This window comes from Rana temporaria, chromosome 1 (genome assembly GCF_905171775.1).
Source record: "Rana temporaria chromosome 1, aRanTem1.1, whole genome shotgun sequence".
NCBI classification, from domain to species: domain Eukaryota; kingdom Metazoa; phylum Chordata; class Amphibia; order Anura; family Ranidae; genus Rana; species Rana temporaria.
The window spans coordinates 18,147,489-18,166,097 of NC_053489.1; the positions used below are offsets into that span (position 1 = coordinate 18,147,489).

At 46.7% G+C, this 18,609-nt stretch overlaps 1 protein-coding gene across 1 annotated transcript in view; it reads left to right on the plus strand.

The window, feature by feature from the left end:
- LOC120926011 (vomeronasal type-2 receptor 26-like) overlaps nucleotides 1–18,609 on the plus strand; it is a 53,347-nt gene that overhangs the window by 13,621 nt on the left and 21,117 nt on the right. Inside the window, exon 3 of the mRNA XM_040336068.1 lies at nucleotides 14,533–15,321. Coding sequence (XP_040192002.1) covers nucleotides 14,533–15,321 — 789 coding nt within the window. The remainder of the gene's footprint in view (nucleotides 1–14,532; nucleotides 15,322–18,609) is intronic.

Sequence of the window (18,609 nt, forward strand, 5' to 3'; positions counted from 1 at the left end):
CTTACACTCTAAGCATCAAACATCTTTTGGTGCTTGGAGATTTCAACCTCTGGGCCAACTCATCATTGGACCCCGTCGCTGACGCCTGCATCAACCAGCTGGATGGACTGGGTCTGCAGCAATTAATACAAGGCCCCACTCATGCCTCAGGCCATACCCTCGATCTCATTTTCAAACAAGATTTGGAAATTTAAATCGGGGAAAAAGGGGCAACACTTCCATGGACCGATCACCATGCCATTAAATTTATAATCGCCAACCATCTTAAACCAAATAAAACAAGAAAACCAGTGACAACTCACTGGACTAGATCTCAGAAGAAGCTCCATTCGGAACTCTTCAAAACGACCCTAGGAAATAAAATAAACACAGTACAACAGCAACAAACAGCCGTAGAAACACTCCACGCCATCGTCAAGACGCTACCTCAGTCCTCCGACTGGGTGGCACCAAAACGCAAAGCTTGCATCCGGAAAAACAACGCTGGCTGGTTTAACGACCAGTTGACGTTGCTAAAGCAAGAGCGTAGAAGAGCAGAAGCTGCGTGAAAAAGGAGCTCTTCAGATAAAAACCATACCATTTATAAGACAATAACAAAGAAATATCATAAAGAAATCTTTATGGCAAAAAAAAATCATTTCTCGAACATCATCGCCGAGGCCCTAAACCGCCCCCGCAAACTCTTCAAGCTGGTTTCACAGTCAATGAATCCAGCCTGCCTGGAGCCCCCCAATGCAGATTCACAAGAATTTTGCAACGAACTATCGGATTATTTCATTAATAAAATTTAAAAAATCCGTACAAGCATTGAGCAAAATGGAATCCGCATGAGTCCCGCCCCTAACCCCAACCCAAATACCATTATATACCCGGATCAAGCACCTAAATTCACCTTAAAACCCATCTCCATCATAGCCACAAAAAATATCATTCAGTCTCTGCGCAACAGCACAGCACCCAATGACATCATTCCCACTAAACTGCTGAAAGAAAGTGCCGATATAGTGGCACCAGCTATCGCACAGCTTTTAAATCAATCATTCAAGGTGGGCATGGTGCCATCCTTGTTGAAACAAGGCACAATAAGACCAATCTTAAAAAAAAAACACCCTCGACCCTAAAGACCCAAACAATAGGAGGCCCATAACGGGTCTAAATGTTTTCTCCAAGATAATGGAGAAAGAAGTTGTACAACAGTTACAACTGCATTTAGAAACCCAAAAATTACTTGATACGTTTCAATCAGGCTTCCGGCCAGGGCACGGAACTGAAACTGCTCTGGTAAAAATATGGGATGACGTCCTAGAGGCCGCAGATGAAGGATAATCCTCTCTCCTGATCCTGTTGGACCTTAGTGCAGCCTTTGACACGGTAGACCATGGACTACTACTCACTAGGCTAGCTGAAGTAGCCAAAGTCACAGAAGCCGATTTACCATGGTTCTCCTCCTTCTTGGAAAACCGATCACAAACAGTGAAATTGGGATCCTTCACATCAGGAAAGCATACGGTATCATGCGGAGTCCCTCAGGGATCTCCCTCATCACCGGTACTGTTCAATATTTATCTTCGTCCCCTCTTTGAAATCATCAGGAACCAGAAGCTACTTTATCATTCCTATGCAGACGCCACTCAACTATATCTCCGCATCAGCAACAAAAAGGATCATTCTCCTGGATTAGAGAGATCCCTCACTCTAATAGTTAACTGGATGACATCCAGTTATCTTAAACTTAATGGTTCAAAAACAGAGCTTCTCCTGTTTCACGCAAACCAGAAAAGTCACTCCACCCCAACTTGGACCCCACCGCCCATTTTGGGAAAAAATATCTCCCCTAGCACCAAAGTCAATAGTCTCGGAGTCATCTTCGACTCCTACATGACAATGGATGCACAAATAGGGTCAGTAGTCAGCGGATCCCACCATCTGATGCGCCTACTACGCCGACTCACCCCCTTTATCCCTAAAGAGGACATTGCAGTCTTGGTGGGAACAATCATCAATTCCAGACTGGACTACGCTAATGCCCTTTATTTAGGACTTCCCAAATACCAAATTACTCGTCTGCAAGTCGTTCAAAATACGGCCACTCGATTAGTGACTGAAAAAAAACCATGGGAGTCGATCTCCTTTTCGCTTAGATCTCTTCACTGGCTACCAGTGAAAGACAGAATCACTTTTAAGGCACTCTGCCTAACACACAAGTGAATTCAAGGAAACGCTCCCCAATATCTATACGAAAATAATAAAAACCTATAACCCAAATTGCATTCTGCGATCAACAAATCAAAACCTACTGGAAATACCCAAGGCAAGATACAAATCCAAAGGAGATCGGAGATTTGCTGTCCAAGACCTCGACTGTGGAATGCATTACCAACCACCATCCGACTGGAGTCGGACCACTTGGCCTTCAGGAGAATGATTAAAACTCATCTCTTCTGAGGTAAAGGGTTTCCTTACAGAAGGAATGGAAATAGCGCCCAGAGGCGATTCAGTTCGCTCTATAAGTTTTTCACTCACTCACTCACTCAGATGGACTCAAATGAAAATACAGTTGTTAGGTGTGGGAAGGGTAGGCTTCTCTGAAGAGGAGTGTTTTCAGAGATCCTCTAAAAGCTACTAGAGAAGGAGATAGATGGACAGATTGGGGTAAGGAGTTCCATAGGCTTGGAGAGGCTCTGGAAAAGTCCTGGAGACGAGCATGGGAGCAGGTAATGAGAGAGCTAGAGAGTAGGGATGAGCTTCGCGTTCGATATGAACATATGTTCGACTCGAATATCGGTCGTTCGATCGTTCGACGAAACTCGAACAAAACGGGTCGTTCGCGCCATATTCGAGTGACGCAAAACGTCCCACAATTCACTGCGGCGTTGAGCGCTGATGATTGGCCAAGCATGCTGTATGTCCCGCATGCTTGGCCAATCACAGCGCGCAAAAAACGAAGAGCCATAATTGGCCAAAGCCAGGGTAGCTTTGGCCAATTATGGCTCAGGGGGATTAGTACACGCCCCACACTATAAAAGGCAGCCTGCACGGCGGCCTAGTGTAGTGTGTTCCGGCTTTTGTTAGAGAAGTCAGTCAGACAGTTAGAGAGAGAGATAGAGACACAGTGTCTTTTCTACTAGATCGATAGATAGATAGATAGATAGATAGATAGATAGATAGATAGATAGATAGATAGATAGATAGATAGATAGATAGATAGATAGATAGATAGATAGATAGATAGATAGATAGAGCAGAAAGCTAGTCAGTATAGTTAAATCTACAGTTTGTAGAGAATATATTCACATCCCTAGGAGTTGTAAATATATTTATAAACTGTATAGCTCAGCTAGATCTGCTATTAGTATCTGTCAGGAAGGAGATTGTTCTACATGCAGTGCTCTAACGTGTTGTATTGCCTGCATTAGGGTTTAGCTTAAACTTAGTACTCTGTGTTAGTCAACGTGTGCTAGTTAATTGCACATACACGCATTACCTGTTACTGCACGTGTGCAATTTATTTGCACAGAAACGCAGTCGCTGTTAATGCAAGTGGGCTATTGAATTGCACAGAAATGCAGTCGCTCTTACTGCGTGTGTGCTGTTTAATAGCAACTAAACGCAGTTGGTGTCACTGCGTGTGTGCTGTTACATAGCACCTGAACACAGTCGCTCTTACTGCGCAGGTGCTGTTTAATACCACCTAAACGCAGTTGGTGTCACTGCGTGTGTGCTGTTACATAGCACTTGAACGCAGTCGCTCTTACTGCGCGGGTGCTGTTTAATACCACCTGAACGCAGCTGGTGTGACTGCGACTATTTTGTTACATAGCACCTGAACGCAGTCGCTCTTACTGCGCTTGTGCAGTTTAATACCACCTGAACGCAGTTGGTGTGACTGCGTCTGTTTTGTTACACAGCACCTGAACGCAGTCGCTCTTACTGCGCGTGTGCAGTTTACTAACACCTGAACGCAGTTGGTGTGACTGCGCCTGTTTTGTTACATAGCACCTGAGTGCAGTCGCTCTTACTGCGTGTGTGCAGTTACTAACACCTGAACGCAGTTGGTGTCACTGCGACTATTTTGTTACATAGCACCTGAACGCAGTCGCTCTTACTGCGTGTGTGCAGTTTACTAACACCTGAACGCAGTCGGTGTGACTGCGACTATTTTGTTACATAGCACCTGAACGCAGTCGCTCTTACTGCGTGTGTGCAGTTTACTAACACCTGAACGCAGTCGGTGTGACTGCGACTATTTTGTTACATAGCACCTGAACGCAGTCGCTCCTACTACATGTGTGTGCAGTTTACTAACACCTGAACGCAGTCGGTGTGACTGCGACTATTTTGTTACATAGCACCTGAACGCAGTCGCTCTTACTGCGTGTGTGCAGTTTACTAACACCTGAACGCAGTCGGTGTGACTGCGACTATTTTGTTACATAGCACCTGAACGCAGTTGCTCTTACTGCGTGTGTGCAGTTTACTAACACCTGAACGCAGTCGGTGTGACTGCGACTATTTTGTTACATAGCACCTGAACGCAGTCGCTCTTACTGCGTGTGTGCAGTTTACTAACACCTGAACGCAGTCGGTGTGACTGCGCCTGTTTTGTTACATAGCACCTGAACGCAGTCGCTCTTACTGCGTGTGTGCAGTTTACTAACACCTGAACGCAGTCGGTGTGACTGCGACTATTTTGTTACATAGCACATGAACGCAGTCGCTCTTACTGCGTGTGTGCAGTTTACTAACACCTGAACGCAGTTGGTGTGACTGCGCCTGTTTTGTTACATAGCACCTGAACGCAGTCGCTCTTACTGCGTGTGTGCAGTTTACTAACACCTGAACGCAGTCGGTGTGACTGCGACTATTTTGTTACATAGCACCTGAACGCAGTCGCTCTTACTGCGTGTGTGCAGTTTACTAACACCTGAACGCAGTCGGTGTGACTGTGACTATTTTGTTACATATCACCTGAACGCAGTCGCTCTTACTGCGTGTGTGCAGTTTACTAACACCTGAACGCAGTCGGTGTGACTGCGACTATTTTGTTACATAGCACCTGAACGCAGTCGCTCTTACTGCATGTGTGCAGTTTACTAACACCTGAACGCAGTCGGTGTGACTGCGCCTGTTTTGTTACATAGCACCTGAACGCAGTCACTCTTACTGCGTGTGTGCAGTTTACTAACACCTGAACGCAGTCGGTGTGACTGCGACTATTTTGTTACATAGCACCTGAACGCAGTCGCTCTTACTGCGTGTGTGCAGTTTACTAACACCTGAACGCAGTTGGTGTGACTGCGCCTGTTTTGTTACATAGCACCTGAGTGCAGTCGCTCTTACTGCGTGTGTGCAGTTACTAACACCTGAACGCAGTTGGTGTCACTGCGACTATTTTGTTACATAGCACCTGAACGCAGTCGCTCTTACTGCGTGTGTGCAGTTTACTAACACCTGAACGCAGTCGGTGTGACTGCGACTATTTTGTTACATAGCACCTGAACGCAGTCGCTCTTACTGCGTGTGTGCAGTTTACTAACACCTGAACGCAGTCGGTGTGACTGCGACTATTTTGTTACATAGCACCTGAACGCAGTCGCTCCTACTACATGTGTGTGCAATTTACTAACACCTGAACGCAGTCGGTGTGACTGCGACTATTTTGTTACATAGCACCTGAACGCAGTTGCTCTTACTGCGTGTGTGCAGTTTACTAACACCTGAACGCAGTCGGTGTGACTGCGACTATTTTGTTACATAGCACCTGAACGCAGTCGCTCTTACTGCGTGTGTGCAGTTTACTAACACCTGAACGCAGTCGGTGTGACTGCGCCTGTTTTGTTACATAGCACCTGAACGCAGTCGCTCTTACTGCGTGTGTGCAGTTTACTAACACCTGAACACAGTCGGTGTGACTGCGACTATTTTGTTACATAGCACCTGAACGCAGTCGCTCTTACTGCGTGTGTGCAGTTTACTAACACCTGAATGCAGTCGGTGTGACTGCGCCTGTTTTGTTACATAGCACCTGAACGCAGTCGCTCTTACTGCGTGTGTGCAGTTTACTAACACCTGAACGCAGTCGGTGTGACTGCGACTATTTTGTTACATAACACCTGAACGCAGTCGCTCTTACTGCATGTGTGCAGTTTACTAACACCTGAACGCAGTCGGTGTGACTGCAACTATTTTGTTACATAGCACCTGAACGCAGTCGCTCTTACTGCGTGTGTGCAGTTTACTAACACCTGAACGCAGTCGGTGTGACTGCGACTATTTTGTTACATAACACCTGAACGCAGTCGCTCTTACTGCATGTGTGCAGTTTACTAACACCTGAACGCAGTCGGTGTGACTGCAACTATTTTGTTACATAGCACCTGAACGCAGTCGCTCTTACTGCGTGTGTGCAGTTTACTAACACCTGAACGCAGTTGGTGTGACTGCGTCTGTTTTGTTACATAGCACCTGAACGCAGTCGCTCTTACTGCTTGTGTGCAGTTTACTAACACCTGAACGCAGTTGGTGTGACTGCGTCTGTTTTGTTACATAGCACCTGAACGCATAAATATGGCTGGAAGGACAAAGAGAGGCAGAGAGTCATGAGGGCAAGCAGGCTCTGCATCTAGAGGTAACGCTGGTGGTGGATGTGGTGCATCCTCTTCAGCACGTGGCCGTGGCCGCTTGTCCTTCTTTTCGGGAGCTGGCCGTTTTGAGCCTCAACATGCAGAGAAATTAGTGGAGTGGATGACCAAGCCGTCCTCATCCTCCTCATCCTCTCTCACACAGACTGATCATAGTTTGTCTGGCAAAGCAGCTGCCAAGGCCTCCTCTTCCCTCTGCACAATGGCATCACACAATCCTTTCCTAGTCCCACCGTCTCCTCCTGAGGAGTCCCCCGAACTGTTTCAATACAGTGTTGGGTACATGCTACATAAAGATGTGCAGCGTTTTGAAGACTCCGATGACGGAAAACACAGATAGAGGAAGGCATTGATGTGAGCCCAGGGAGAGGGGGTGGCCGAGAGGGACAACAATCTGGGAGTGATGTTCCCCCAACTGGAGCATACTGCCAGGTTTTCGACAGTGATGATGAAGAGGGAGGGGATGATGAGGTCATTTACTCTACCTGGGTGCCTGATAGGAGAGAGCAGGAGGAAGAGGAAGAGGAGGAGGAGGACGAGGCACAGGCACATCTCCAAAGAGGCAGGATGCCCTCCAGGGGTCAGCTTAAGGGCAGCACACCAACTGCATTACATGGCACTGCTGTGTCTCAACGGTACAGCAAAAGTTCTTTGGTGTGGGCCTTTTTTGAAACATGTCCATCAGATCGTACCTTTGCTGTTTGCAACATACGTCTCAAGCATATCTCGCGTGGCCAAAACATCACCCGCTTGGGCACCACATGTTTGTCCAGACATATGTCGAGCTCGTTGGCAAGCATACCAGAAAGACCCACACCAAAGACCGAAGCGGACCTCCCCTTGCCCTTCTGTGACCTCCAACCCCACTAGACCCCCAGTCCTCTCTGAAGCCTGCACCGAAGGTGTAGAAATAGGTGTGTCACAACTTAGTAGTGGTAGTACATGCGGGCAATCTACTGATAGTACCAGACACATTTCCCTGCCCCAGCTGCTGCAGCGCCTAAAGAAGTACACTCCCAGCCATCCACATGCCCAGCGGTTGAATGCTAGCTTAGCAAAATTGCTAGCACTTCAACTGCTACCTTTTCAGTTGGTAGATTCTGCCCCCTTCCGTGAGTTTGTGGAATGTGGAGTACCTCAGTGGCAAGTACCCAAACACCACTTTTTCTCACAGAAGGCGATTCCGGCTCTCTACCGGCATGTGGAAGGCAATGACCATGCCTCGCTGGACAGGGCGGTCAGTGGTAAGGTGCATCTTACCCCAGACTCATGGTCCAGCAGGCATGGACAGGGACGTTACCTGTCTTTTACGGCCCATTGGGTGACTCTGCTGGCAGCTGGGAAGGACGCAGGGCAAGGTACAGTAGTTTTGGAGGTTGTTTCGCCACCACACCTCCAAAACACTACTACTGCTTGTGACACACCTCTCTCCTCCACCCCCTCCTCTTCTTCTTCCTCTGTGGCCTCTTCCTGTGCTGATGTTTGCTCAGAACCAGCCGTGCTCCGTAGGCGTACGAGGGGCTACGCAGGAATGCAGGCCAAGAGATGCCATGCGGTGCTAGAGCTGGTGTGCTTGGGAGACAGGAGTCACACTGGGGAAGAGGTTCTTTCAGCTCTGCAGGGGCAGGCTCAGAGGTGGTTGACGCCACGCCAGCTGAAGCCTGGAATGGTGGTCAGCGATAATGGCACCAACCTCCTCTCTGCCCTGCGACAGGGAAAACTCACCCATGTGCCCTGTTTTGCGCATGTTCTCAATTTGGTGGTGCAGCGGTTCTTGGGAAGGTACCCGGGCTTACAGGATGTCCTGAAGCAGGCCAGGAAAGTCTGTGTGCATTTCGGGAGGTCATATAATGCCACTGCTCGGCTGACAGACCTCCAGAGGGAATACAACCTGCCCAAGAACCGCCTAATCTGTGACATGCCCACCAGATGGAACTCTACGTTGGCCATGCTGCAGCAGCTGCACACGCAGCAGAGGGCCATCAATGAGTACCTGTGCCAATATGGCAGCAGAACTGGCTCAGGGGAGCTTGGGTTTTTTTCACCACGCAAGTGGGCCTTGATCAGGGATGCATGCACTGTACTGTCACCATTTGAGGAGGCCACGAGGATGGTGAGCAGTGACAGTGCATGCATCAGTGAGACTGTCCCGCTTATTCACATGTTGGAGCACACCCTACGTGGAATAATGGACAGGGCCCTTGAGGCAGAACAGAGGGAGGAAGAGGAGGAATTCCTTACCTCTCAAGGCCCCCTTTATCCAGACACTGTTCCTGCTTGCCCATCTAGAACACAGGAAGAAGAGGAGTAGGAGGATGAGGAGGAGGAGGAGGATGATTGTATCAGCAGCATGGAGGTGGAGCCTAGCACTCAGCATCAACAGCATCAGTCTTCAAGAGATCATTTACAGTCCCAAGGAACACGTGGACTTTTACGTGGCTGGGATGAGGTGGCTGCCGATCCTGTCATCCTCAGTGACCCAGAGGACTGTGCCCCGAATGACTCTGCAAACCTACGCTGCATGGCCTCCCTGATCCTGCAAAGCCTGCATAAGGATCCTCGTGTACGTGCTATCAAGGAGAGGGATCATCACTGGCTGGCAACTCTCCTTGATCCACGTTACAAGAGTAAGGTAGCGGACCTTATGTTGCCATCGCAGAGGGAGCAGAAGATGAAACTTCTGTGGGAGGCCTTGCAGAAGGGTCTGTGCAATGCGTTCCCAGAAGTGGGGGAGAAGGTGGCCGTCTGACCGATGCGTTCAAACAATTTTTTAGTCCGCAGCCCCAGATCTGACCGGTTTCAGCAACCATCGCCAGCGTCTGGTTTACATGGTCCGGGAATACCTAGCGGGAAGATCCGACTTGGACACCTTCCCCACCGAAAATCCTCTAGCTTACTGGGTCTTGAGGATGGATCACTGGCCAGAGCTTGCACAGTACGCAATTGAGCTACTGGCTTGCCCTGCATCCAGTGTTCTTTCAGAACGCACATTCAGTGCTGCTGGAGGCTTTGTGACCGATCACAGGGTGCACCTCTCCACCGACTCTGTTGATCGACTGACCTTCATCAAAATGAATCAGGCTTGGATCAACACCAGCTACCAAGCACCTGATGCTGATGTTACTGAATAATAATTTTTTGTTGAAATGTCAGATCCCTTTGAGACTGCGTATGCTGATGCTGAGTGACTGTCCTGTTATGATGCTGATGGAATATCCTTCTCCTCCTCACTTTTCTTTCTGATAGCTAGTAAGAAATGTTGTTTTTCTGGGCTCTGTCACCAGTGCCTAAGGCCTAATTTTTATGCCCCTGTTTAACAGGGGCGCCTAATAAAAAATTTTGATGCACTACTTTGCACGTGGCTCCTTGTTGCGCTCCAATTACAGATATTGGGAGGGGTTGCAGTGTTGTGTTGTGCCTACGGACCAATTTTTGTGCCCCTGTGTAACAGGGGCATCTAATAACAATTTTTAATGCAATACTTTGCATGTGGCTCTTTTCGGCGCTCCAATTACAGTATCTGTGAGGGGTTGCAGTGTTGTGACACCGCCACCAGTGCCTAAGGCCCAAATTTTATGCCCCTGTTCCAGTAATTTTCTTGGTTTGATTCTTTTCTAATTTGAGTTCATTCTAGCTTTCTTCTACGTTATCATAGTGTCGTGTTTATTTTCCTTTACTAAATACTCATCGTTGTCAATGTAAACACCACAAATCTAGATTTGTTCTTTTAGGCAGCATATATATAATAAGAAGCCAGACATTGTTCAGTATCCAAAAATATTTATTGTATCACACTTAAAATGTGTCATTTTTTTAATATCTCTAAGCCGCGACCAACAGCTCGTACACCTGAAATTTGTGAAAAAACATGTATTAAAATTATGCAGGCCTACGTGTATTACCTGAAGCTGTGCGGTATGACACTGACCTGATGTGGTGGCATTTTGCACTACCTGTACATCCGGCGAGGGTGGGGCTTGCCACTGTGTGGGGTTTGGTCGGCTCCATTTCTGCAGCTTGATTGTGGCCTATGAGATTGTAAAAAAAGGGTTACATGAATCAAAAAGATTAGAGGCCTGAAAGAGGAATATCAATCATTCTTTTTAAAAAGTGTAGTACAATTGTCTGCTTTTACAATCCTTCTAAGCTTAACACTGGATTTTATCCATTATCGAAGCTGCTGCATTTCTCTATCTTTGGACACGTTTCCTACATGGAAAAACAACAAGTATACACTGGATCACCTCTGTGTGACACGCTAACTAGGTTGTTCTTGTGACCAACACTCAGTGCCGATCATGACCTCCCTGGGGCTCGAAGCAAAATGACATGGCACATTAAAAATGAGAAGCGGGGGGCGCCGACAACAGTGACATGTCACATTAAAGAAAGTTGAGAAGTGGGGGGAGGGGGTGTTGTGCTGTCGGAAATGACATCTTACATTAAATTGAGAAGCAAGGGGTGCTGACTTCTTGCCTCTTCTCCCATGCAGTCAGCGAGTTGAGAAGCAGGGTGAGGGGGCGAAAATGACTTCTTACTAGACGGGGCCTCTAGTTATTTGGGGGGCCCTTCACAGCTTTGCGGGGCCCTAAGCAGCTTGCATAGCAAGCCTATAGGGCGGATCGGCCATGCCAACCATTGTGCTACTGAGTCCATATGTGTAATCAACTTCTGCGCTGAGCATACTCTTCTTTTACTGTATAATGACTTAAGTCGGATTATTTAAATCTAGTTAATAACACATCTACATTCAATAAAAAATTGGTCTCACATAAAAAGATCTTAAATACAATGAACAACCAAGTATTGGGGAGCTGCGGTGGCTCAACGCGATTGGCACTGCGCTAAAAAGCCATTCACCTCTGCAGCTAGAGGTTCGGATCCCGGTCTCAGCTACATGTGAATTGAGTTTGGTGGTCTCAGCCCGGCTCCCGGTGGGTGTGCTATGCGAGGTAAGCTTGCGCTTAGTACGCCCACCCCCCTCCGGCAAAAACCACCACACTTACACGCACTCGAAATTGGGTTAACATGCACGCACTTTGACCACGCGGTCTCTAAAAAGAGAGGCGAAGGACTAACGGGGCTGGTTGAGCGGGCTAGATCCTCTCACTCCCTTATAGGGAGTCCCTCTGCCCCGTTGGGCTTCAAAGCGGAGCAGGTAGGGCGGGCTGTGTGGGAGGACACCTCACACACCCATCATTGCCACCCGGGGCATGGAGAAAGGTGGCAGATTGCCTCTGGGGGAGGCCTGCCTACTCCCAACTCCTGCAGTCCAGCTCCTCTCTCGAGTACACGCACAAAATACACTTTAAAAGAAAAAAAAAAACAACCAAGTATTATGCCCACACACAGGAACCTTGAAACATCTATTCTTGGACTGTCTATATACACAACCTGAAAGAAAACCAAATGACGCAAAATAATTAAAACAAATATTCAGAGTACACATGAAATTTACTTACGTCTTCTGAGAACTCTTCTAATTCTCCCCATCTGGTCTGGCTCTCTGATTTTCAAATCAGACCATCGCTTCCGCAGCTGCTCCCTGGACCTCTGCACCCCGAATTTTGCATGGAGAGTCCTCCGCACATTCTCCATTATCTGTGCCTTCAGTTTATTGGGGTTCTTGTAAGGCCCTTTTTTGCCGTCATAGTCCTCCTTTTTAAGAACAGCCACCATCTCTACCCTCTCTTCAAAGCTCATGTTGGTGGCTTTGTAACTCCTGCTCCTCCTGGTGTGTGCCTGGCCTCTCTCCTGCCTGGTTGCAGCTTGCTGTCTTCCCTCCATCATTTCTTCTGACTCTTGCATTGAACGACTGAAAAGGGGCGTGTCAATCACTAGAACGATCGTCATGGGCGTGGCAACGTGCGGAGCTTCGCACATGCGAAAAATGGATATTGCGTGAATGAGAACGTCATTCACAGTCGGTAGAAAACGACGGAAAAACTATCGTGCAATACGACAATACGAAACTTGATTTTTGGACTTTATGATCAGTGGATGAGTTTGTGGGTTAGATATGGGGAGAAAGCTAAGGCTTGACTGACATTAGTTTTTTTTTTTCTAAATTTTGACTTGCAGAAATAATGGAGGCCTTCAGAGAACAGGAGTTCTTCACAGAATTTGTTCAAAGGGGGCCCCGGATGGCAACCCCCCTTTATTCTAGAATTTTACTTTCCCAAAAAAATAATTTATTGAGCCAAGATCTGGCATTGTAATGCCCCCCCCCACCCTAAAATAATTGATATATTGTTGCCACACAGCACGTGCACTTTGGGGGGCCAAGCCTGTATGGACAGTCTCACGGGCCACCACCACTGGAACATCAGTGGCCTCATCAGGCACAAGTGTCATGTAGTTTGTTGAGGGTCTCTTTAGGAAATTGTGCAATATGCAGGAGCAAAGTATGACATGGTTCTGATTCTACTTAAGAAACCTACAGTCCTTATCTTGTTTGAAATGCCTGTATACTGCTGTTCAAAGTATATAGGGCCAAAAGGTCTTGTCAGGGCCGATCCTCGCTATAGGCTCACTATGCAAGCCGCTTAGGGCCCCCCGCAAAGCTGCAAAGGGCCCCCCAAATTACTAGAGGGCCCGCCTGGTGAGAAGTCATTTTCGCCCCCTCACCCCGCTTCTAAACTCGCTGGCTGAGTCATTTCCGACAGCAGAACACACCCTCCCCCCGCTTCTCAACTTTCTTTAATGTGACATGTCACTGTCGTCAGCGCCCCCCGATTCTCATTTTTAATGTGCCATGTAATTTTGCTTAGGGCCCCAGGGAGGTCAGGATCGGCACTGGGTCTTGTAATGACCTGGGGGGAGTGGTGGCGGGGAAACTCATGCTATTTTTTTCAATGATTTTTATCCATATTGCAGGGACCAAACATTAAATTAAAGCCGCAAGCAGTATTAAATTACTTTTTTTATTAGAGTAATCTCATGTTGTGCAGGGACATTTCTAAACACGTGCCACTACTATAGACACCCAGCAGGTACCATATTTAAAAGGATTTTTTTTTTTCACTTTAAGCATCATTAAAATCGCTGCTCAAGAAAAAACTACAGTTTTTAAAACTTTTTTTTCCATTGATACATGTTCCCTGGGGCAAGACCCGGGTTCTCAAAGACGTTTTCCAACAATAACTTGAATATTGGACTTTAAAATGAACACTTTTGAATTTGAACGTTCGAGTCCCATAGACTTCAATGGGGTTCTAAATGTTCGTGCGAACGGACGGTCTGTTCGAACGTTCTGGTGCGAACCGAACCCGGGTATGTTCGGCTCATCCCTACAAGAGAGTAGAAGGTCTTGAGAAGAACGAAGAGAACGATTTGGTTGGTATTTAGAGACTAGGTCAGTGATGTAGCTGGGGGCACAGTTGTGGATGGCTTTGTAGGCAATTGTTAGTAGTTTGAATTTAATTTATTGGGTGAGCAGAAGCCAGAGGAGGGATTGACAGAGAGGAGTAGGAGAGACAGAGCGGTTGGTAAGGTGGATGAGTCTGGCAGCAGCATTCATGATGGACTGAAGGGGGGTTAGAGTATGCAGAGGTAAGCCAATGAGGAGGGAGTTTCAGTAATCAAGGCAAGAGATGACCAGGGAGTGAATTAAGAGTGATTGAACGTGAGGCTTAAAGGACAGTTCAGAGTCCAGGACTACTCCTAGGACCTTGGCATGTGGGGGATGGGCTGATAGTTGTGCCATCAATTTTGACAGAGAGATCAGGGGAAGAGGCACGTGGGGGGGGGATTATAAGTTCCGTTTTGGATAGATTGAGTTTGAGTTCCTTCTTCAGAAGTTGGATAGGCTATGAAACATCTCATACATTAGGAGACAAGTCCAGCTGAATGTAAGAACTACTACTATCTTTCCTACATTGTATTTCTTCAGATCAGCCATCGAGCTAGTGATCCTCTCCTGAGCAACAGGGAAAAGTTCCCAAATTTTTACCGCACCGCTCCTAGCAGCCGGGTTTGGTATGAGGTGGTTATTAAGGTCCTAAAAGTTTTTGAATGGAATTGGGTTGGAATTATTACATCGGATGATGGCACCGGAGAAACAGAACTTCAGGAGCTGAGAAAAGAGTTGACCAGACATGGGATCTGTATAGAATTTGTCATCTACTTGACCAACAATGTGGAAGTTAACAGACAGAAAATGATGGCTTTTGAGAAGGCAACTACTAATGTTGTTGTAGTGTGCGGCCATTTTTTACTTGAATATACTGTCTTTTGCAAGGAATCAAACGCTCTCAGAGAGAATATCACATTAATTCTTAATCAGTCATGGAATACTCGTTCATATCCAGAGGTCAGTCTAAGGGACGCATGTAACTGTAGCTTATTACCTATCTATCCTTACATCTACATACCTGGATTGGATGGTTATATAGAGAATGTGCATCCATCCACACGCCCTGCTGATCCATTGCTGGAAGATATTTGGCTCTCATTGTTTAACTGTCTTTCTCCTAATGAAAGAAAAAATGAAATATTCCGATCATTGGGTTTTCTTCCTAATGTCACCTGCACTGGGACAGAATGCATTGCATATAAATTCACTGAAAGGCATGAAACAGAATTGTATTTCATCTACACCGCGGTATATGTACTGGCTCATGCTTTGAACAATATGAAACTAAGTAGAAATACTTTTGGAAAGTATGGACTAAGACAAAAAGTAAGTTTATTTCCTGATATATTTACCCAATCTGCTAGATGTTGTTTCTGTAAATGAATCTTATTGGAAGCACAGACTGGGATACAAGTGATGTATTCAGTGGCGTCACTAGGGTTGGTGTCACCTGGTGCGGTAAAATTTGGTGTCACCCCCCCTCCCAGGTCACTGTTCAAACTGGGGCACCGAGCAGGCTAGCACATAGGCACAGCTCTCCCCCTGTGTAATTTCCCTAAAGGAACCCCCGTGTAATTCCCCCCAATGTAACCCCCCCTGAAAACCCCCTAATGTAACACCCCCAGTGCAATCTCCCTAATATAACCCCCCCCCTGCAATCCCCCTAATATAACCCCCTGTGCAATCCCCCTAATGTAACCCCCCTGCAATCCCCCTAATGTAACCCCCCCTCTTTGCAATCCCTAATGTAACCCCCCTCTTTGCAATCCCTAATGTAACCCCCCTATTTGCAATCCCTAATGCAACACCCCCCTGCAATCCCCCTAATGTAACGCCCCTGTGCAATCCCCCTAATGTAACACCCCTCTGTGCAATCACCCTAATGGAATCTCCCTATGTGCAATCCCATCTGTGTAATCCCCCAAATATAACTCCCCCTCTGTGCAATCAATAATGTAACCCCTCTCTGTGCAACCCCTTAATGTAACCCCCCTCGGTGCAATCCCTAATGTAACCCCCCTCTGTGCAATCTCTAATGTAACCCCCCTCGGTGCAATCCCTAATGTAACCCCCTCTGAGCAATCTCTATTGTAACCCCCCTCTGTGCAATCCCTAATGTAACCCCCACAGACCTCAGCTCAGCGCGCTTTGTCCACATGGATGTTCCTCCTCCTCCTGTTGTGGATGTACTGTCAGTGTGGAGGAGGAGCCTAGGCTCCGTCGGTCTGGGGAGTGTAATTGTTGTGGTAGGCAGCATGGCATTGAAGCTTCCCAGAGGACATGCGGGTGCCGTGTATTATTGCACTCTGGAGCTGTCTGCCAGTGCCTCACAACACAATTCTTACTCCTCCTCCCTGCCCGAACATCGCGGTGAGTGAAGGAGATACTGCAGTATGCAGGGCAGGGGAAGGAGGAAGAGGAGAGAGCCTCTCTCGACCAGCGCCGTGAAAGGTGTTACCCCTCTGGCGGGTGTCACCCGGGTGCGGGACGCACCCCTCGCTCCCCCCTTGCAACACCTATGGATGCATTTTCATTTGGTCATCTTTATCACTATGCAGTTACACTCTACATTAATAGGCATGGTTTGGTATAACTCCTGTTATTCGTTCAAATTAATACTTTGTCTGAAGGGAAACATACAGTACCTTGAAAAAGTATTCATACCCCTTGAAATTTCCACATATTGTCATGTTACAACCAAAAATGTAAATGTACTTTATTGGGATTTTATGTGATAGGCCAACACAAAGGGGCACATAATTGTGAAGTGGAAGGAAAATGATAAATGGTTTTCAAAATGTTTTACAAATAAATATGTGAAAAGTGTGGGGGCATTTGTATTCAGTCCATGTTACTCTGATATGCCTAACTAAAATCTAGTGAAACCAAATGCCTTTAGAAGTCAACTAATAAGTAAATTGAGTTCACATATGTGTAATTTATTATAAGTATAAATACAGCTGTTCTGTGAGGCCCTCAGAGGTCTGTTAGAGAGCATTAGTAAACAAACAGCATTATGAAGGCCAAGGAACACACCAGACAGGTCAGGGATACAGTTGTGGGGAAGTTTAAAGCAGGGTTAGGTTTTAAAAAAAATACCAAGCTTTGAACATCTCATGGAGCTCTGTTTAATCCATCATCCAAAATTGGAAAGAGTATGGCACAACTGCAAACCTACCAAGACATGGCCGTCCACCTAAACTGACAGGCAGGGCACGTAGAGCATTAATTGGAGAAGCAGCCATGGTAACTCTGGAGGAGCTGCAGAGATCCATAGCTCAGGTGGGAGAATCTGTCTACAGGACAACTATTAGTTGTGCTCTCCACAAATCTGCCCTTTATGGAAGAGTGACAAGAAGAAAGACATTATTGAAAGAAAGGTTTAACCACTTCCGGACCGGCGCATACCGATATACGTTGGCTGTTTGAAGATGGATATCTTTGTTATGGCAGCAACTAGCTGCCATAACCGAGGTATCCTCTTCAGCCAGCGGCACGGTTTCTGATAATAGTGGTCTCTGTAGCGGATACGCCGCAAGATCAATTTTCAAGATCTGCTTACCAGAGCCGCTGGCTCTGCGTGCAGTAGTGAACTCATACAGTGTTCAAACTACACATGTGAGGTGTCACCACGATCATTCTAGCCCTAGATCTCCTCTGTAACTCAAAGCATGCAACCTGTAGAATTTTTAAATGTTGCCTATGGACATTTTTAAGGGTAAAAGTTTGTCGCCATTCCACGAGCGGCTGCAATTTAGAAAAATGTTATTCTTTCCACAAAAAGTGCGCTTGAAAGATTTTTGCGCAAATAGGGTGTGACATAAAGTATTGCAACAACCGTCATTTAAAAAAAATTATAATGTTTGGGGGTTCTAAGTAATTTTTTAGGAAAAAAAATGTTTTTAACTTATAAACACCGAATCTCAGAAAGAGACTCGGCCCTTAAGTGGTCAAGAAGTCCTGCTTGCTGTTTGCAAGAAGCCATGTGGGGGACACAGCAAACATGTGGAAGAAGGTGCTCTGGTCAAATGAGACCAACATGTGTGGCTGAAAACTAACACTGCACATCACCCTGAACGCACCATCCCCACTGTGAAACATGGTGGTGGCAGTATCATGTTGTGGGGATGATTTTCTTCAGGGACAGGGAAACTGGTCAGAATTGATGGGAAGATGGATGGAGCCAAATACAGGGCAATCTTAGAAGAAAACCTGTTAGAGTCTGCAAAATATTCGAGACTGAGGCGGAGGTTTACCTTCCAGCAGGACAACGACCCTAAACATACAGCCAGAGCTGCAATGGAATGGTTTAGATTAAAGCATATTCATGTGTTAGAATGGCCCAGTCACAATCCAGACCTAAATCACATTGAGAATCTGTGGCAAGACTTGAAAATTGCTGTTCACAGACGCTCTTCATGAAATCTGACAGAACTTGAGATATTTGGCCTAGATGAATGGGCAGACATGTACCTCTCTAGATGTGCAAAGCTGGTAGATACATCCCCAAAAAAACTTGTGTGAAGGGAGTCACTTTGGGTTTGTACAACTCAGATTGTCTTGGAGAGCTCTGGAAACTCAGGGCCAGATTCACAGAAGAAGTACGCCGGCGTA